A 21,249-nucleotide genomic window follows, 5' to 3' on the forward strand; every position below is an offset into this window, starting at 1 on the left:
CAAAGAAAGTTAACCTAAGTTTTTAACAAGGTGCAGGCTGACCATAGAAATCAGTGTGTAAGGTGACAGCACTGCCTGTGTGTGGAGAAGAGATTGTGGGATGTGTTTTTAGTAACATCTGATCCGGGGCGTACAATTTCTCCAGGTATCTCAGAGCAAAATATTAAAGGTCGAATAAATGTGTAACGTGAGAATGTGTGACGTTTATTGCCAGACACAGTGACAGACGGTGATCCCTGAGAGTGCAAGGTGTGGGAAGCTCTGGATGGTTCTCTTAAGATGGAAAGACCAGCCAGGCAGAGCAGCCCCTGTGTTTACAGACACCCACCTCCCCCTTTCAAGAAGGGGGTTGGGTTTACCAAAACAGGCGCAGTATGGCCTATTGGATCCAGATTTCAGTTTTTCCTCCTCCCATAGACTTCGTGGTCATTAGGCTGAAGAAGTTCCCATAATTTGAACCCTTTCTCTGGACCCTGGCCTGGGGCACACCTAGGACTCTGGCTGTGTTTCACTTCGCAGCCTGTTCTGGGATGGAGCAGCGGCAGACTTGAGGGGCACCCTCCAAAGCAGCAGTTTCTCTGTCGCCTCCTTTGCCCCAATTCTGTGGGTCCATTCTTCTCCCGCAACTTGACTCTCTCTGGAGAACCAGATCTGGGGCTCAGAGCCCAGTGCTCTGTTTTCTCCTCCACCCTCCCCTTCAACTACCTGCCGCACCTCTTAGCTTCCACATCCTCAAAAGGGATAATGTTCTCCTTGAAAGCGTCCTTTGAGGATTAATTGATGTGTGCTCTATGCTTTGAAGAGAGAATCCTATCAAGTCTCTGCTGTCCTCAAAGCTGGTCCCAGTTCCAGCTGGTGCCACGCCTGGCCAATGGGGACGCAGCACGAGCCAGCCTCTCATTGGCTGCCTTTCTGGGACATACCCTTGGCCTGATCATCACCTTGCAGTAGAAGGGCGACTGCCCACACAGGAGGCACAGACCCTCACGTGGACATTTTGTACTTGGAGAAAGAGTATTTGCATCACAGTGATCATCCCTTGGGAAGTTAGTTTGTGGCTGTCTGTGACATTTTCTCATTTGGAAATTGTTCTTTTCTCTTTCTTTCTCTCTTTTAAAGCTTTGTAAGTGTAAGAGTAGTTAGAATCTGCCACTGCTCAAAGAAGTCCCTTGGCCAGGCCATTTATATGGTGTGTGATTTGGGGGAGGAAAAGGATGTTACCTGCTTCATGATAAGTACTTTCATATCCATGAATTCTTTGTTAGGGTTGTTTAATCAAAGAAATGGAAGCTGCAATCTCCTTATTGGAAAGATCTAGATAATGCAGTGTGAGTTAAGAACCTGAGGGTTCTAGGGAGAAGACTGTTGACAAAAGGAAAAAGGAAGGTTTGTTTTAAGCACAGAACAAACAGGGAATCAAAACAATCTTAAGTCAAAGACATTTTAGTTGTCTTGTCGTCAGAGAGGATGAGGCTGGAGGGGAAAGCCAGCCAAGCACACTTGGGTCCTCTTCTGTGTCCTCAGATGGGCATCAGGACATGGCAGGGGATTGAGGACCTGCTGCTGATGGTTCCAATGGGGGTATTTCAAGGGGAGCCTTCATTTTCTGTCATTCCCCTCCAGCACCTGATCCCCATAAAGTGCCTCAGGCTCTTGGGGGCTTGTTTTAAGCACTGGTCTTATTAATAGAAACCACTGCTTGCCTGTTTTAAATGATATTTCTTGCTTCTTGCAAAATTGAAGGTCTGGCAACCCTGACCCTTCACCCCATCAAGGCAGGCACCGGCCGCTGCTGTCCCTTTTGATGGGACAGTGGGGCAGAACAGACGCTTGTCTGGTTCACCGACTGGGGCACATGCTGACTTCTGACCTGTCTGGGAAATTAGTGAGGGGATGGAGTGTTAGTCCAGAAGCATGAGCTGAGCACAGACATGTACACACCTATGCACACACCCGTCACCAGGACGCAAGCCCAGAAGGGATTACTTAAAGAAAGGTCACCTCTTAGCAGGTTCAGAGTGTGTAATCCACATGACAGTTTTGAGTCTTAGGGTGAGAGGAGAAGAATCAGATGATCATGGCACACAGTGCAAGAGACGCTTGCACGTGTTGAAAAGAGAAAGTGCTGGGGCGCCTGGGTGGCTCAGTCGGTTAAGTGTCATGACTCTTGGTCATGATCTCACAGTTTGTGACATGGAGCCCCTCATTAGGCTCTGTGCTGACAATGTGGAGCCTGTTTGAGAGTCTCTATCTCTCTGCCCTCCCCTGCTCATGTGCTCTCTTTCAAAATAAACAAAACTTAAAAAAATTTTAGAAAAAAGATGGGGCACCTGGGTGTCTGACTTCAGCTCAGTTCACGATCACATGGTTCATGAGTTTGAGCCCTATGTTGGGCTCTGTCCTGACAGCTCAGAACCTGGAGCCTGCTTTGGATTCCGTGTCTTCCCCCTCTCTCTAGCCCTTTGCCGCTCATGCTCTCTCTCTTCCTCTCTCTCTCTCTCAAAAATAAATAAACATTGAAAAAATTTTTTTAAAAATTGAGAAAAAGAAAGTGCCTTTCTCTGTTATGCCTGTGTGTTTGGAGCAGCAGTGTGGAAGAGTGTGGTGACTTGGCAAAAGCAGGGACAAGGGGCCTATATTTGAACCTCTGTGATGCCCTGGGCAGGCCTGGGGTACCCAGGGGCTTGTTCAGTAGAGTCTAATGAGAGCCAGCCATAGATTTGTGCACGAACTCAACTTTGAGACCTGGAAGAATAATTTCTCTTCTCCCTTTCTCAGTGTGCTCATCAGCAAAATGGAGACGCTACAACAGGCACTGCAAAATCAAGTGCCTACAGGGGCCAGACCTGCTGTGTAAGTGGGTGAAGGGATGTCTGGATGGGCAAAGTAGAATAAGGAGTGAAGAAGATGGTGGTAAGCTAGGCGTTCATGCCCATCCCGCGGGATGTCCAAATTCAACTCCAGCTCCCTGTCACATGGGAAGGTGAATCCGGTGTCACCAAGACTCCTCACTTTTTAAGGGAGGCTCTAAATCTGAATTTGTATGTGAACTCTAACAACTTTTGATGTGATGAATTCAATTTTCAAAAAGCAGAGTGCAGCCAAAGAAAACATATTTGGGGGCCATATTTGGCTTATAGGCCCTAGGTTTGCAGCTTCTGGATGAAGCCTGCTTCGTGTCTCCCTACTTGGCTACTGACGCTACTTTGCTGAGTTTCTGGTGTGAGCAGGAAGGAACTGTTGTAGATGAAGAATGGCCGTGAGGACAAAGTTGGGGCACAGCTGAGGAGTGAAGCTTGGACCGCACCATTCCCAGGGTGGGCAGGCAGATCTGCACCTGCTGGCTTCAGGGAGGGCTGTTCAAGGCCAGGCAAGAATTGTGCATGGAGCCAGGCGGGAGGGCAAACCCAGGCGAGGCAGCTGAGGGAAAGGGCATAGGCTGTGGGTGGCAGTGGTATAGGAAGAAGGGTGTGGAGGTCAAGAGGCAGCAAGGACAGCCCAGGAGAGAGCAATAAGGAGCCCGGTGGACCGTGGGGCTGAGACTGTTTGCCCTCTGCCCTGTGCTAGCCCGGGTAGGGGGGTGTGCAGCCCCTCACCAGCCACACCCAGGGGAAAAGTGTCACAGCCACATTGGAGGCTCTGTGCATTGTGCATCTATTCAGAAAAGCACAATACTTGGGTCTGGCCTTCCAAACTTGTAATCATAGTTGGGAATATAAGCCTGTCATACATGAAGAGGCAGAGTAGCATGATGGATGAGAAGAGAGTAAGTTTAGGTCTCATACAGCTTGTCTTTGAAGCTGACCTTTGTCAGTTATTTGCCGGGTGGCCCATGTAAGTTAGTGAACTTCTTTTTGAGCCTGGCTCACTCATTTGGGAACAATAATAGCTCCTACCTTGTAGGGTTGTCATGAGGATTAAATGCAAACAAATGCCTTAATGTGTGTGAAGTGCTTGGTACGGGACCTGGCACAAAGTAAGTGCTCAAATTGGGCTCATTATTATTATAAGACAAGCAGTCACCTCAGCTAACTTGTGGTTAAGCACAAAATCCTTCGTCTCAGCAGAGAATCGACAACAGATGCAGTAAAAGTTTACTCCTCCCCTACTGGAAATGCTTCCCTAAACATAGACTCTCTGGCCTGAGATCCTGTTTGCCAGAAAAGCAGGGGACATTGTACCCACCTGGATAAGGGTCATCTACAGAGCTTTGCTAAGTCTATTTGTCCCCAGTACCACCTGGTTTACATAATGGTGTTTTCATTCATGTAACAAATATTTCTGAGTAACAACTATGTTCTAAGCACTAAGAAAGTGTTTTGGGGGTGCTGAATAGAATAAGATAAGAGTTGGGCCTCAAGGTGCTGAATTTAATATAGAGGGTATGCTGCTATAACAGATCTCCAAAGAGAATGGCTAAATAAGACAGAGGTTTATTTCTGTCTAACGTAAGCCTTAGGGTGAGCACACCAAGCTGGCAAAGTAGGTCCATGAAATCATTCACAGGCTCCGTTCTTTATTTTGCATCTCTAATTCTGTGTTTCAGGATGTGGGTAGTAGGAGGTGACAGAATCCAAGGCAAGCAGTTTGTAATTAAAGAGCTTCCACTGACAATCCATTGGTTGGAGCTTGGTCATATGGCTGCATCGAGCTGCAAGGGATGCTAGGAAATGTAGTTTGGAGCAGACGGCCTTGTGCTAAGGCAAAACTTGGGACTGGAATTTATTATAAGAAGGAAGAAGGGAGAATGAATACTGGAGGGAAGTTAGCAGTTTATGATTCAGGGAGATAGGGAGGCAAATGAATGCTCCTAATAGTTAAGTGCATGCTCCTCTTTATAGCACCAGCTGTAATCCTTGAGTTGAGAATGACATTGTGGCTCTCATTGGAGTTTGGGATTTGAAATCACACTTCTGGTTTCTCAGGTCTGTCAGTTACCACAGCATTATGCAGTGTTGGTGGTATAGTGGTGAGCACGGCTGCCTTCCACATACCCCAAGGTTGGTATAAGAATGAAATAAGTTGGGGTGCCTGGGTGACTCGGTTGGATGTCCGACTTCAGCTCAGGTCATGATCTCACAGCTCATGAGTTCAAACCCGATATCAGGCTCTGTGCTAACAGCTCGGAGCCTGGAACCTGCTTCAGATTCTGTCTCCCTCTGTCTCTGCCCCTCCCCATCTCATACTCTGTCTCTATCAAAAATAAACATACATTAAAATATTTTTTTAAAAAAGAATGAAATAAGTCAACCCATGTGATGCTTTTAGGATATGGTCTGAGCCCGAGTCAATGGTCAGGAAGTGTAAGCAGTTACTGCCGGGGAGTGAGGATGTGTCAAGAAGGTCAGTACTTAAGGAGAGCTCGTGGACTGGCTACCTCTCTCAGTTTTATAGCTTCCCGTAGGCCTTTTCTCTCTAGATGCAACATTGGGCCTTGAACCCTTGGCCCTTCTCGTCACTGAGAACGTTAATGAAGACAAACAAAGCTATCTGAATGGGCTAGTGTTTTGAAAAAATAGAATCAGCTTCTGTTTGCCTGGACTGGACCTAGGGGATGATTTTAGATAGGATATTTCGAGGTCAGATTTCTATAGCTTGAGTAAGAGCCAGTGAATTTAGTCTGTGGTCTGCAGGCCTCTGCGGGAAGAGTAAGAGCCCTTCCTGTTGGGTGTGTCTCCAGGTAAAGAGCTGTAGAAATTATTTTAAAACTCTATTTAGATAAGCAGTGAACAGTAAGGCCTCACAGGGGCTGGGGGGGTCCTTTGCCCTTGGGGAAGACCCTGATGGCCTGTGTAGGCCCCTTAGCAAGAGGAGAAAAGTAGAAAAGCCACCCCCTCAGGGCACTGCACTGGCAGGAGTTGGGGTGTCCTCTTACTGGGAGCTGGTGTTCTATCATATGCAGGGGGTATCGTTTTCCATCTTCTGCAGGTGTTGTGTGGAAAGAGAACCTTCCTAGCTTCAGAGCAAGAGACTTAACTTGCCTTGGCAACTCACACGGTGGGTAGATTTTAGCAGAAAAATAAACAGATACTTTGCACTGTCTCATTTTCGGAGGTCTGAGGAGCTTTCATACCTTTTTAATCCCCAGCTTTTGGGATCAGACCACACTACTCTGGAAGAAAATAGCATTGGATGCTGTCTCACAATGGGCACCATTTTTGACTCCCTAAAAGCATCCAGTTAGCTCCCAGGAAATGGGATGGACATAGAGACAAAGTACGTGTGTTGGAAGACTTCTGTGTGCTTAGGACCCCATCTGTGCTTGTGGAGAAGCTGGCAGAGGTGGACCAGGACTGTGAGTGGAGCATCTGAGGGCCTGGGTGGGAGCTGACCTCATGGGTACGGAGTCAGGTGGTTGTATTCCTCCTGCCTGCCTCTCGTAACCTTAGCTGACCTCTTAGTCTTGACTTCCTGGTCTCATGAAGATCCTACGGCTGGATAGCTTGGGTCTGTAGATGCCCATGTCCTGGGGTTTTCACCCACAGTTTCTCCAGCTCTGTGAACCTCATGTCCTCTCTCATCGGTTCCCAACTAGGCCTTCACTCTCCTTACTACTGGGATCAGTCTTTTATTCTCCTTCCCTTACGGAAAGCTTATCAATAGGGTGGGGACAATAGTGAGCGCTGATTAAACCAGGGTCTCCAGTCCTGGTGACCTCAGCTGAAACTGTGAGGTTATCTCTGCACGAGATTATATGCTTGGTCACCAGGACGTGTATCACAAGGGATCACATGTGTCTTCTGTGCCTAAACCATACACTATCCATGGCATCCAGGCCCCACAAAGTCATATTAAGAATAATAAATCCTGAAATTCTCTTGAGATCATGATAATTTTACATCGTATTTGGGTTTGTGTGCGCATGTGTGAAAAGTGTGAATTTGTGAAGTGTGAGCATTTAAAATGTGCCATACATGTTGTTGTAATCCTGCTTTGAATTTCTTCATGTTTTAATCACCTGGGTACCTGGGGGGAGGATCTCCTCCTCTGAGAGGCCGTGTACATATACCTGCTATAGATCAGGTGTGAGCAACTCTTTCTATGCAAGAGGGCAATTCAGGAAAAATAAAGTATTTACAGGTCATCTTTGCCCCTTAATCAAAATGAAGAGAGCTTTACTGAGTCTCATGACATGGGTGGGTGGGGCATCAGAAATTTTTATTCTTACAACTTACTCTACTGGGTAGAGTAGTATCAGTGAGACAAGGGACACTGCTTTTTGAGTCCTTGAAAATTTAATATCCAGGTGTTTGGAAACAGTTTGCCAACTTTTCATTGTAAAATTAGATGGCTGGATGCCTGTATGATCCTTGTCACTGAATGGACTAACCCCAGAACCCTCGGACTAGTGTTTTCTGTATCTCAGTATCTCTCTTGCTCAGCGTAATGCCTAGTGCACAGTAGGGGCTTAATAAGTGCTTATTAGGAAGCAGGAGGGCATAATGGTTAAGAACACAGTCTTTAGATAGCCTGACTACTTCTGTCACTTACTAGCTGTGTGACTTTTGGCAAGTTTCTTAACCCCTCTGGGCCTCAGTCTCAGTCTGTAAATTGAGAATTATATCAACCCCTGCCTCACAGATGGTGACTGAATCAGTTAATACATGTGAGCACTTACAGCAATGCCTAGCACATATAAACCTGCATAAGTGTTAGCTGTTGCTACAAATATTATTACTGAGCTGAGAAGAAACCCAAGTTTGCCTGTGGTGCTAGAGCTTTATAGAGACTCTCTTTCCATCTCTAGCTTCTGCTTCATTCCCATTAATGGGATTTTCACTCTAGTCTCTGTGAACATATATTTGATTTCCATATAAAATAATTAGGCCTTTTCCCTCATTCCAAACTTTTTTTTTTAGGGGCAGAAAAGCAAAAAACAAAAACCCTGAATATTTTTGGAGCAAACATGGGTCCATCTGTAACAGATAGCACATTGGATTAATAACCTGAGTGGAGGCTGCACGTCTAGATTTGGTGAAACTGCTCTTTTCCAAAGAAAGCGCCAGGTTCTCTGTTCTGCTTTCATCTCTTCTCACAGAATGTCTGTCCTGCATGCTCAGCTAGTCTGTCTGGTCTTCGCATCGACAGGAGAGCTCTGGGGAATGATACACGCCAGATACAACCTGGCTCCAGGAGCCTTGTCTGCCTGATTACTTTATTTGTAATCACCTTTATTTTTGCTCATTGACTTATTTTTTAAAAAGTTTTAAATATTGAAGTATAGCATACTCACAGAAAGGTACACAATGTGTTCAGCTGAATGCATTTTGACAAGTTGAATTTCTTTGTGTCCTCAACACCCAGATTAAGAAACAACAGGATGGAAGCCCAGCTGTGTCCCTCCCAGTTACTACCTCACCCCTTTCCCAGCCCCACCAAGGGTGACTCTCCTGGCTCTGACCCCACCTGATGGAATGTTCTAGTATGTCCACTTCTGTGTCTGGATTTCCCCCTTCAACACTATGAGATTCATCCATAGTGTTGACTGTAGCAGTAGGCTGTTCTGCCGTGTAGTATTCCATTGGGTGAGTAGATCATTTCTCTGCTTGTTCTACTCTTTTTAAAAAAATTTTAAATGTTTATTTTTGAGAGACAGAGTATGAGCGGTGGAGGGCCAGAGAGGGAGACATGGAATCCAAAGCAGGTTCCAGGCTTTGAGCTGCCAGCACAGAGCCTGATGTGGGGCTTGAACCCACAGATCGCAAGATCATGACCTGAGCCGAAGTCCAGCGCTTAGACAACTGAGCCACCCAGGCACCCCATGCCTGTTCTACTCTTGATGGCCATGTGGCAGTTTCTGGCTAGAGACATCTATGAATCTCACTGCGAGGAACATGCTGGCACCTGGCTTTTGGGGGCCTGAAGTGTACGTACACGTACCTGCCAGTGGGATAGCGAGGTCATGCGGTGGGCGTGTATTCAGTAAATGCTGCCAGAGGCTCTTCCGGAGAGGGGTGCCAATCATCCGCTTGATTTTGTTGAAGAAAATGATTCTGTATTCAGATTTGCTTTGGGTTTTAAAGCAGAATAACCCTGCACTGGTTTTGTCATTTTGCCATTCCTATTTCTCCCCTCTCATGCGTGTGAACCGTGCGGCCACCGGACAAATTCACTTGAGTTCCTGGAACTGCCTCTTTGTGCAGAGGCTCTTGAAATGGAACTGCTACCTGAACTGGAAGGTTTAGAATTCCTCTCCCACCCCCCCACCCCCCCAAAATGTCTNAGGGAGATACAGACTGAAACAGGCTCCAGGCTCTGAGCTGGCAGTCAGCACAGAGCCCGACGCGGGGCTCGAACCCACGAACCGCGAGATCATGACCTAAGCGAAAGTCGGACCCTTAACCGACTAAGCCACCCAGGCGCCCCTGCTTTGTTTTCAAGAACAGGAAATACTAATCACCACATCCCTTGTAAAAAAAAAAAAAAGTCATTTCCCACCCTCCCAATACTCCTCACACCCTTTATTGAATGAGATGTAGAGTTTAGGAAGTTTTGAGTAAAAATCAAACATCTGTGAGATTACTAATTTCCTCAAATTTGCTTGCTGGGTCGCTCATCGCATAATTTCAGTTGTAGTTGCCCTTCTTTGGAATTCGAAATAGCTGGGCAAATGGAGAGTCAAAAGTCCCTCAGTCTAGCTCTGACTTTTGTTTGTAAACAGCCATGATGCAAGGTGCTTCGGTAACGTAGAAGGACAGAAGGCCTTCCCGTCCAGCCTCAGAAACCTTATAAATAAGGACCTCTGAGTCTTAGGAGGAATTTAATCGAATCTGTTCGTTTTGACTTGCCCTCCCCTCTGTGACCCCCAAACACAAGCTGGAAACAACATCCCATAGAATAACAGCAAAAATATTACTTCACATACTGCTTCCTCATAAAAATCACTCACACAAGGACTCTCAGATCCTGCAGTACCAGGCTGTTATTATTTATTTTACAGATGGGAAAATTAAGGCCTGCAAAGGTGACTTGACACCGTAGAATCCTGGAAAAACTGGTGGCTGGAGCCAGGTCCTTACCTGGGATTTGCCCTTCTGGAAGCAGGGGGTCTTTTCGAAAAGGAGTGTTAAGGATGAGTGGCTATATCGAAAGCTCATCATGAGGTCCTTTTGATGGGTGACTTTCATATCCTGGAGGTTGGTATTTTGTCTGGTCAGAAAGTGGTCTTCCAGGGGCGCCTTTGTGGCTCAGTCGGTTAAGCGTCCAACTTTGGTCTTTGTCATGGTCTCATGGTTTGTGAGTTTGAGCCCCATGTCAGGTTCTGTGCTGACAGCTTGGAGTCTGGAGCCTGCTCAGATGCTACCTGGGGAAAGCAGGACTGAGGATGGCGGTGCTCATGTGGGAGAACAAGGTATAGCAAAATAACATGTGAAAAAATGCCATTTGAATACATTGTATATATATATATATGCATGTATATGTATACAAATACATAAAAAGTACATGCATAAATTTAAAAGTCAAACAAAAGAGTTGTTCTAGTAAGAACAGGGCTGTGAAGGAGCACCTGAGTGGCTCAGTCAGTTAAGCGTCTGACTTTGGCTCAGGTCATTATCTCGAGGTCTGTGAGTTCGAGCCCCATGTCAGGCTTTGTGCTGACAGCTCGGAGCCTGGAACCTGCTTCAGATTCTGTGTCTCCCTCTCTCTCTCTGCCTCTCCCTTGCTCTCTTTCTCTCTTTCTCTTTCTCTCTCTCCCTCTCTCTCAAAAAAAGTAAACATAAAAAAAAAATAATAGACCTGTGAACCCTATATGGGTCAGTTAGCTTGGCAAGAGTGAGAGCTCAGCTCTGTGGCTGAAGGCATCACCCCCAGGTCAGTTGTGTTGAAAGTGAAGGACGTTGGTCAGAAGAGACTCCGGGAAAATGTGCGGGTGTCTGAGCACAGACACACCGCTGCCTTTGGTAAACCAATAATCGTAGCTACCATCTTGAAGTGCTTAGAATGTGCTGGCATCTTCATATTTTCTTGAAGTTAGATGTTTTCATCCCCATTTCAAGATGGGGAAAACCGAGGGGCAAGCAATGGAAGGCCACATAGTGAGTGAGTGTTGCTGGGATTTAAGCTCAGATCTGATTCCAGAACTTCTGCTTTTCAGATTTCCCTCACAGCTTGGGGTTTAGTGGGGTGATCAGGCTGGCCTGCTTCGATCCACACCGAGATTTCTGGGAGGTCCCCTCTCACAGGTGTGGGTCCTAAAATGTAGCTTTTGCTGCGAAACCCAACCAAGCCCCGGTTCAGTGAATGTTTCCTGTGTGTTCTTGTTGGCCTGGTTTTGGATGGCAAAGCTTCTTACCTGGCTGAGGGAGAGCAGCCTGTTCCGACCTCCATTCCCAAGGGAGCAGGGCTGCCTGGAAAAGTAGGGCACGTGGACACCCACCTCAGGACAGGTGAAAGGCAGGCTGGCTTGTTAAGGAGGAGGATAGTTTTACCACATCTGACATCTGGCCCCTGAACAGTCTTGGCGGCCAGTTTGGGAGTAAATGCTTGGGCTTTCGTGGGGCTCTCTCTCCCACCCTTCCTTTCATCCCTCCCCTGTATCCCCCCCGCCCCGACCCACTAAACACAAAAGAATTAACAGTGGTGGCTGGTTTGGTGGCCTGGTACTGTGACTTCCGCCCAAAGCACTGAGGGCTTGTGCTGTTGCCAAGGGTGCCCCGAAGTGAGTATTTAAGATAAAAAGCTCAGCTCTGCCAGTTGATGTCACCTGTGACCCGCTTCTCTTCTTGGCCTTGGTTTCCTCATTCACAAAATGGGGATCAGATTTTTCTCTTGCTTACGATAAAAACAATAGATGATATATCATATGTTTGGTTAAACAGTCAGAAGTGCGTTGTATATTTAGAAAGACAACACCAGTTCTGTGTGTTAGGTTTTGGCTGCAGACCGTGGCGCTGCTGATACCAAGAGTCATTGCCATGTTTATGAAACAAGTCTGGATATTTCTAGTCTGTTTTCTACAGGGGGCTATGTCTTCACGGTGACATCTGTGACTTCCAGGAGTAGGGCCATTACATAAAGGTGAACTTGGCTGCAGAGGGTGGGCTGGCTGCAGGGAAGGCCTCCCTGGGCCCTCCTGCCCGCTGTCTGAGGCAGATGGAGGCCAATCCCCTGGTGAGGCTGCAGCAGCTGGAACTGGACCCACTGCCTGCTGCCTTCGTTCACCGCCCGCAGAAACCCCGCAGGGCCTGGGAGGGGAAGACAGAACGAGGAGAAAGCATGCAGCCGGCTGTTGCCTTCACCTGAGGATTTGGGGCCAGGCCTGCCCATGCCGCACTCCCTGCCCACAAGTTGTAGACTGAGCCTCATGGCCAAGGACAAATGGTCTGGTCTTTCAGAGCCTCACTTTCTCATTTTAGTGGAGCAGAATCCTTTTGAATGAGCCTGTGTAGATGTCGTGATTGTGAACAGTAATCTTGTCACTAGTTTCTTAAAGGCTGGGACTAGGACTCCGGTACCCAGCGCAGAGCCTGGTGCACAGCAGGAACCAGAGGAAAGCTTTCCCTTGTCATAGAGCCCCTAGAGGTGTACGGCTGGACAGTCTGGGAAGTAACCATTTAGGAAAGTTTTTCCCTTCCTTTGCCTTCCTCTGTGCATGATGAAGTATGAGATTTGTGCACCTTTCCCTCTATCCTTATTCTTCTTTGCATTTATTTTACTTTAAAAGTGATTTTCTTCTGACCAATGAAATAAGGCTGATAGGACCTAACCATACAGCCCTCTCCTATTTGCAGTTTTGAGTGGAGAAGGTAAAACACTATGCCCTGCTTTGTTCTTCTTAAAATATAGGGATAGACTGACCTGCATCCTGGAAGCCTCTGCCAATTCTTTTTCCCATCAGGACTCTGTGGAGTCACCTGAGGTTCCCGGACAGAGTGGTTTCCCTGGGTCTAGATAGGATGAGGGCTGGAGTTGGGCTCCCAGGCACTGGATAGTAGGGTATTCGTTGGAGAAGAGGGGAAAAAGAAACCCACACAAATGGAATGGTAAAGGAATGACATCACAGTAGACATAGCAACAGCAGGGTAATCATAATCTCCACACAAGGTGGTCAGAACCCCAAGGGAAAGCCTAGTTTCATTGTGTTCCTTTCCCCATCGGAGCAGGCAGAAGCAGGGAGTCATGGAGGAAGGGTTGCTTATCCAATGGCTAGAGCAGGCCACAGAGTTTGCTGTTCACTCCAGACCTGCTTCCCCGCTCTGACAGTCAATCTCTCGGGGGTAATGGTGTGCCAGCTCGAAGTATTTGCATTCTGTTACTTTATGATCCAGGGTGGCCCTCAGAACTTGGCTGGAGAAGGGGAAGAAAAAGAGAGGTAAGCGTGTCAAAGGAGAAAGTAGAGAGATGAAATTGTCCTCAGGAAGTTTTGTGGGATCCTGGAGCTCCATCCTCGGGATCTCCTGCCCGCAGGCATGGAGGTACTCTGATAAATGCACACACGGTCCATCTCCTGTCCCTTACTTGCTTCTTTGGGCTTTGACTTCTGCCACAGATGTTGTTGAGCTGGGTATAAACCATATACATTGTGATAATTTCAAATTCACTTGTGTCCAAAGCCCAAAGCGATTTGTAATAACTCCCTAAGGCACCATGTGGATAAAGCAGCTGCCTGTATGGTGAGTGCTGGTATCCTGGGACAGCTGGGAACATTGTCTCAGGAGGTCATCATGAACACAGTGCCAGGGTTGTAGGTGTCGAAGGGTTGAATAAGGGCCATAAACTGGGAGATTCCTATTCTGGGGCTTTGGGGAGCTCGGGGTCCAGAAATCATTTCTCTCTTCCTGTCATTGTGGGATAACTATAACAGGTCATGCCTGGTTGCAGTTTCTCTGTAGGTCAAATCATGGTTGCCTAGTTGTCTCCCTGTCACCCTGGCATTTAGAAATCTGAAAAGCAAGTGAGGCAGCCCGAACAAGGCATGGAGAGCTATCATGAGGCTGGATGTCCATCTCTGCTCTTGAGTAGAACCACTCACGCCCAACCTATGGGCATTATTTAAATTGGACACTTAAAGATATTTAAGAGTCTCTTGGGAAGCATACCCTTTGGTTTCTTTGGTTAGAATATCTGGACTTTTCTTTATGTAGAATATCTGGACAAGCTGGAGAAATCTCTTACCCAGCTGTTCTTGGCTATGGGTAGTTTTGTAAAGTGAACTTATTTAATTCTTTTTTTTGAGGTAAGATTCACATAATATAAAGCTCACCATCTTACCTGTGTACAATTCATTGATTTTTAGTTTTAGAATGTACTAGTCAATGGTTTTTAGGAAATCTACAAAGTGGTGCAACCATCACTACTACTTAATTACAGAACATTTTCAACACCCCAGAAAGAGATTTTGTACTGATTAAGTAGTCATTCCTCATCCCTTTCCTGCCCTCCCCCCAGCCCCTGGCATCCACAAGTCTTCCTTCAGTCTCTCTTGATTTCTGTATTTTGATTATGTCCTGTAAATGGAATTAGTCAATATGTGTGGACTTTTTTGTCTGGATTCTTCAATTTAGCATGTTTTCCAGGTCCAACCATATTGTAGCATATATCAACACTGCATTTTTTTTTAAATGGCAGAATACTATTCCATTATGTCGTATACTACATTTTATTTATCTGTTCATCAGTTGATGGACATTTGGGTTATTTCCATTTTTTCACTATTACGAGTAATGCTAACACGAACATTCATATACAAGTCTTTGTGTGGACATATGTTTTCAGTTTTTTTGACCATATACCTACGATTGAAATCGCTGGGTCATATGACAACTATATGTTTAAGTTTTTAAGGAACTGCCTCTGTTTTCCACAGTAGCTGTACCATTTCACAGTCTTACCAGCAACGTGGTGGCAATACTTCCTTGCTGACCCTTGTGATTATCTGTCTTTCTAGCCATCCTAGTGGGTGTGAAGTGGTGTCTCGTGGTGGTTTCGATTTGCATTTCTCTAATGGTTAATGATGCTGAGCATCTTTTCGTGTGTTTTTCGACTACTTGTGTATTTTGTTTGGAGAAATGTCTATTCAGATCCTTTGCCTGTGTTTTAATTGAGTTGTTTGTCTTTTTGTTTCAAGAAGAGAGTTTGTTTTTATACATTATTGTTATTTCCTCTACACTATCATGGTGTGACCAGCCTGTGGAGATGGAGAGGTAGAGTGGTTCACTTAAAAGCAGGCTGAGGTCTCTGCCTCTTAAGCCACTCCTCAGTGTTCTTGGGGAGGTCTCTTCTTTCTTCCCTACCCTTAACAGCTTTCTCCCTGAGAGTTTCTATTCTTAAACCAATTCTTATTTGCTGTCAGTTCCTTCCCAGTTGACCTCATCCACACCCATGGCATCCACCACCATATATATGTTGATTACTCCCAAATGTGTATATCCAGCTTGGACTTCTCTCTGGAGCTCCATACCTGCCTATCCAGGTGGAACTTCAGCATGTTCAAAACCTACTACATTCCTCTTCTCCTGGGTTTCCCATCTGGAAGACTGGCGGCATGATTTACCAGGTCAGAAAAGCTGGAGGTCATCTTGGACTGCTGCTTCTCTCTCTAGGGCACATCTGCCCTCTTCCAGTCAAGTCCTGTGCATTGGTTCTCTTTAGAAGCTCTCTCTAACTTGTCCTCAGTTCTTCATTCCACACTGACTGCCTTAGTTCAGGTCTTCGTCATTCCAACTAGAGTCCCTAGTTTTTTTTTTTTTTTTTAAATTTTTTATTTATTTCTGAGAGTCAGAGAGACAGTGAGAGCAAGGGAAAGGGTCAGAGAGAGAGGGAGGCACAGAATCTGAAGACAGGCTCCAGGTTCTGAGCTGTCAGCACAGAGCCTGATGTGGGGCTCGAACCCAAGAACTGTGAGATCATGACCTGAGCCGAAGTCAGACGCTTAACTGACTGAGCCACTCAGGTGCCCCTAGACTCCCTAGTTTTGAGTTACTTCCATCTATGCATCCTCTTCCAGAATGATCCAATTATATTCCTCCCATCTTAAAGTGGTTTCTTATTGCCCAAAGGATAAACTTCCTACTCTTTTGTTGAGTGTACAGGCCCTCTTGGATCTGATCTTTACCTGTCTTTCCGACTTTATATTCCCTTGCTTATTCTCCCCTCAGCTCTTATTTCAGCCGTAAGGAGTTCTTTCAGGTTTCTTGAATGGGCTGTGTTACCTCAAATCTCCAAGCTTTGATTGCCATGCTACTGGCATGAAATTTTTAAAAAATGTTTATTTATTTTTGAGAGGGAGTGAGAGCAAGCGAGCGAGTGAGAGAGAGAGAGAGAGCGAGCATGAGCAGCAGGGGGAGGGGCAGAGAGAGAGGAGGTAGGGAATCCCAAGCAGTTTCTGTGACTGTGACCAGTCAGCCAGGAGTCCGACGTGGGGCTCAATCTCATGAACTGTGAGATCATGAACTGAAGAGAAATCAGGAGTTGGATGCTTAACCAATGGAGCCATCCAGGTGTCCTACTGGCATGAATTTTATCTATGTGGCCAAGGATAGATTTTCAGGGCTAGATTATGGATCCCATGTGGCCCCAATTAAATACTGCTGTAGATAGAGAGCATAGTTGACTGTGACTTAGATGTGGATTTTGATTCAATAATTTATTTATGTGAAAGGATTTCCAAATTGAATGGAAATTAAACTGCATTTTATTGTATTTGTGAACCTCTGTATTGCAAAGGGGATGGACTTTTGGGGAAAGATTCTGACATTTGTCCCATCCATAGCCTGTTGTTACTTTAGTTACTTTCTGAATCAAGAGCACCAGGATACATGATATGACAAGTATATGTATATTTTGGGAGCTAATGGGACAACATTTTTGAAATCAGATTGGATTCCAAGGTTGCCATAGCTACTGGCTACCATGAACACCAGCATCCTATTTGTTTGGAGCCCTACACCTCTAACCTCTTCAATGTCTTTTTTTTTTTTTTAAACTCTGAGGATGTTAGTCCTAAGATAAAGAAATTGAGTAAAACTGAAGGAATGATTCTTAGTCCTTTCTGAATTAAAAAAAAAAAATTTGGTTTCGGTTCTTATTTAGTGCTTTCTCACTCACCCTCAAATTTTTTACTTAGAAAAGTTTCAAGTCTTCCGAAACAATGTGAGAATGGTATACGAATACCGCTGTACTCCGCTCAGATTCACCATTTGCACATTTCCCCCGAATGGTCTTTACGATCCTCTTTGTGGTTTGGTTATAGTATCAGATAGTCTGAAGAAGACCAATGATGCTTGACGGGGTAGAGAAGTTAGTTGCTAGATCCTCCCATGGAATGAATTTATTCTCTCTCTGTTTCCAAATGGATGGAGAAGCCATAGATCAATGGCCCCTTCTGAGAACTTGTTAATCCTCTCCTCATCTGAAGCTGCAAATGTGATCATTTATTTTTTCAGGAAGAGTGAGATTGGGTTCATGATACACCATCCTCTTTTGGGGATGTGTCTTAGCTTCTGGCAAGGCTCAGTGCCAGAACAAAGGCCTTGAACTCTTGGGTTAGTGCTGCCACTGAGTGGGGCACCTGCGGATGGTCCTGAGCAAGTTCCTTTCTCATTATGAGCCTCAGTTTCCCCATCTATAGAATGAGAACTTGGATTACCTGCTTTTTAAGTCCCCACCCTGCCCCATGCTCATGTCCTATGCCCCTGTGATGGCCAGAAAAATTCATTCCTTTGGGAAATTGCCAAAAATACTGTGCTTATGAGATGAACTCCAGAATTTGTTGCTGGCTGGGCTTTGGCCAGGAGCATGTCCGGTTTATAATGAGGAGTGTTTCTCCCCTTGTAAGAGCCGCCAGTGCTCTCTCTGCCTGCTTAGGTGGGAGGTGGGCTTGGTGGGGATGTAGGACGCAGCAGGAACTCTGACCCCCTTGGAGCCTCTCCACCTCTTTTCATATGAGGTTGTCTGTTTAATTTGTCGTTTGCCTTACTTCCCACGCCCTTTTATAGCTACTTTTGTTCAAGGATATTGCCATCTCCTTTTTCTGTCCTTGGCCTACCTCCAGGTTAAATATCTAGGGAGGAGAGCAGTCACCTGAAGATGTGGTGACATGGGTGGTGGTAGTGGTGAGCCTCAACAAGGCTGTGCTCTCATTGGTGAGGTAAGAGTTCCAAGTGCAGGTAGTGGGTGGTAGGTTGATAACTGCTCTTGATAGTGGATTCCACAAAGTACTTCCCACAACNTTGGAAAAGTTTTGGTAAAGGAGAAAAAGACTGAGATGTGGCAGTGTTGAAGACAGGAGCTGGTGGAAGCAGGGTGATTTAGGGTTCATTTATTTCACTCAATAGATGTTTATTGAAGACCTACTATGTTATGTGTGGGTTCCTTTACCCAGAAAGTCTTAAATCTGGGTAGCCATTGTTAATGTGTTATGTGTTTAGAAGTGTTAGAAATAATACTATTAATGGTCACCCTTCCTCTCCCAACAGTCATGTGCCAGGCACGTTGCTAAGTGGGTTGCATCTATTCCACTCAATCCTGTCAACCACCCTGACAAGGTAGATGCTGCAGGAGAGGAAAGGAAGGTTTAGAGCAATCACTTGGTCAAGGTCAGGTGACAGCAGGAAGGAGGAATAATTGGGATTTGAGTTCAAGTATGATGTCAGATCCCACCCTCTTAGCCTCTGTGCCTTTGGTTTATGGACCGATGCCTGTCCATGCTAAAGTTTTCACTGGTCTAAAAGAGAAGGACAGGGGCGACTGGGTGGCTCAGTCGGTTGGACGTCCGACTACGGCTCAGGTCATGATCTCACGGTTTGTAGGTTCAAGCCCCGCGTTGGGCTTTGTGCTGACAGCTAGCTCAGAGCTGGAGCCTGTTTCAGATTCTGTGTCTCCTTCTCTCTCTGACCCTCCTCTGCTCATGCTGTCTCTCAGAAATAAATAAAACATTTAAAAAAAAAAAAAGAGAGAGAAGGACAATAGAACTACATTTTTAGTAAGGCTTTATTTAATTCAGTTGTTCTCAACTGAGATGATTTTGCCCCCAGGGGATGTTTGGCAATACCTGGAGACATTGTTTGGTTGTCACATCTTGGGAGGGGCTACTGGAATGTAAGAGTAGCAGCCAGAGATGCTACTGAGTGCCCCACAGTGCACAGGAAAGCCCCCCCATTCTTCTCCCTGCATCCCCATAGCAAAGACTTATTGGCCTAAAGTGTCAATAGTGCTAAGGTTGAGGAACTCTGATTTAATTTGAAGGATTATCCTTAATCTTATATTATTCTGACTTTTTGGGTATGTATGAGGGGTTTTTTTTTAAAGAAACAAGGTAGTAGATGGCAGTTAATAGATGGCAGTTGGGTTTTAGATTGTCCTTTTTTGGCAAAATAAAAAAATTGGCAAGACTGTGTTGATCCCTCTAATTTTTGTTGTTGTAACAAATTTCCTGGGCTGTGAAATCCAAGCATCTAGGAATTATGTTTTTAAAAATACTGTTTGTTAAGAATTGATGAAAGAAAGTGTCTTGTGTCACAAGTAAGACAATGCCTAAGGTGCCCCTCGGGCTCCCGGGGTTTGATTTAATAACAAGCATTCATTGACCACCTAGTGCCTAGTATGTGCCAGGCCCTATGAGAGGTCAAAAGACATTCTGCCCTGTCCAGTTTACAGTCTTCCTAGGACAAAAAATGTATATGCATGAACAGGTAGGGAACAAAGAGTGAGCCTGGCAAATGACGGTCAAGTTTGGTCATAGGTTGATGCTAACGTGGCAAACCAAGGGGTTTCTACTGGAAAGAATTTTAGGTTCCTGGCTTCAGTCTGCTCTCCAGTAATTTATGTGACCTTAGGCAAGGCTCTTAATTTCTCTGCCTCTTGCTTCCTTATTGGTTTCCTGTCTTGGATGAGGGCCCCTCAAGCCTGATGGTTTACATCTCTTTTCCTTCCTACCTCCAGTGGGGAACCCAGTCCTGTTGATTCTGTTTTGGAATTGTCTCTAGAGTCTGCCCAGGCTCTTCCTATTCCAGTGCATTCTCCGCCTAGCAGCCGGAATAATCTTGCTAAAACATAAATCTGATCATGTCACCTGCCTTTGCTTAAAACCCTCAGTGGTTTCCTCATTGCCCATGGGATAAAGTCCAAACTCCTTGGCAAGGCTTTCTTGGCTCTATGGTCTGGGCCCAGCCAACCTCTTCAGTCTCCTTTCTCATCCTTTGCCCTTCACCGCCACTCACCCCATAGTCTGGACACGCTAGACAGCTCACTCTCTGAGCACACATTGCTGACCCATCTCTCTTTTTCCCTCTTTCCCACCTGTCAAAAATCACAATAGCCTTTTTTCCCCCTTAAGTTTATTTATTTATTTTGAGAGAGAGAGAGAGAACAGGGGAGGGGCAGAGAGAGAAGGAGAATGAGAGAATCCTGAGTAGGCTCTGCACTGTCAGTGTGGAGCCCCATGCAGGGATTGATCTCATGAACCATGAGATCAAGAGTTGGACACTTAACCAACTGAGCCACCCGGGTTCTTCTCACAGTGCTTTTTTAAGGTTTGTCTCCATCAGTTTCTTTGGAAGCTGCCTCAGATCCTGGAGGTGGAGTGCATTTCCCTGTCTCTCCACAACACTTGGACTCTGACCCTTTTGAAGGCAGGGCTTGCATTTGTCTTGTTTCGGCTAGAAAACTTCATACCCAGCACAATCATGACACATGGTCGGTGTTCAAGCATTAAAAAAAAATTTTTTTTTAATGTTTATTCATTTTAGAGAGAGAGGTGGGGGGGGTGGGGATGGGCAGAGAGAGAGCGAGACACAGAATCTGAAGCAGGCTCCACGCTCTGCTGTCAACATGGAGCCTGACACGGGGCTGTAACTCATGAACCATGAGATCATGACCTGAGCTGAAGTTGGACGCTTAACCAACTGAGCCACCCAGGCACCCCTCAACCATTCTTGAGTAGGAAACAAATGGATAAAGGAGAAAAATTTAAAGTGGAGATACTAGTGTTTTGCCTTTGTTTACCAATGAAAGTTGCTAGCGGCATGCAGAAAGTAATATTCATTGAAAAGCTAAAAAATGAGAGGCTACACACGTGCAAAACATGTATTTGTCACTGTTTTCAAAAGGAGAGAATGTTAACTTTTGAACCACAGATGAAAAAGCCTTAGACTTTCCTCCATTATTACCTTTGGCATGCATGCACGTGTGTTTATGCACACATACGTGGTATTGGTCAGAGTCGAGGGCACATGGTCGTCAGATGCTGGGAATTGGTATATCAAATAGAAAACTCCGGATGGCCAGAATTTTGTGTATTTCAGCAAAAAT

The 21,249-nt window shown here is 45.7% G+C and overlaps 1 protein-coding gene and 1 long non-coding RNA gene across 4 annotated transcripts in view; one reads left to right on the plus strand and one right to left on the minus strand.

Moving 5' to 3' along the window:
- Window positions 1–21,249, plus strand: part of DPF3 (double PHD fingers 3) — a 252,461-nt gene that overhangs the window by 33,242 nt on the left and 197,970 nt on the right. The window contains exon 1 of one of the 3 annotated variants that reach the window (XM_077750841.1): window positions 6,185–6,216. The exons of 1 other annotated variant lie outside the window; for it this stretch is intronic. In XM_077750841.1, the coding sequence (XP_077606967.1) occupies window positions 6,200–6,216 (17 nt within the window). In that variant the 5' untranslated portion in view covers window positions 6,185–6,199. Of the gene's footprint in view, window positions 1–6,184; window positions 6,217–13,102; window positions 13,313–21,249 lie in introns of those variants that run through there. One more of the 3 variants, XM_077750838.1, reaches the window with a different exon arrangement.
- LOC144220541 (uncharacterized) lies at window positions 1,428–12,936 on the minus strand. The gene is made up of 2 exons (XR_013331773.1): window positions 12,799–12,936; window positions 1,428–1,874 (listed from the first exon to the last, which is right to left on the minus strand). It is a non-coding gene; the product is annotated as an uncharacterized LOC144220541 (long non-coding RNA).

This window comes from Crocuta crocuta, unplaced genomic scaffold (genome assembly GCF_008692635.1).
Source record: "Crocuta crocuta isolate KB4526 unplaced genomic scaffold, BGI_CrCroc_1.0 scaffold186, whole genome shotgun sequence".
Classification (NCBI taxonomy): Eukaryota; Metazoa; Chordata; class Mammalia; order Carnivora; family Hyaenidae; genus Crocuta; species Crocuta crocuta.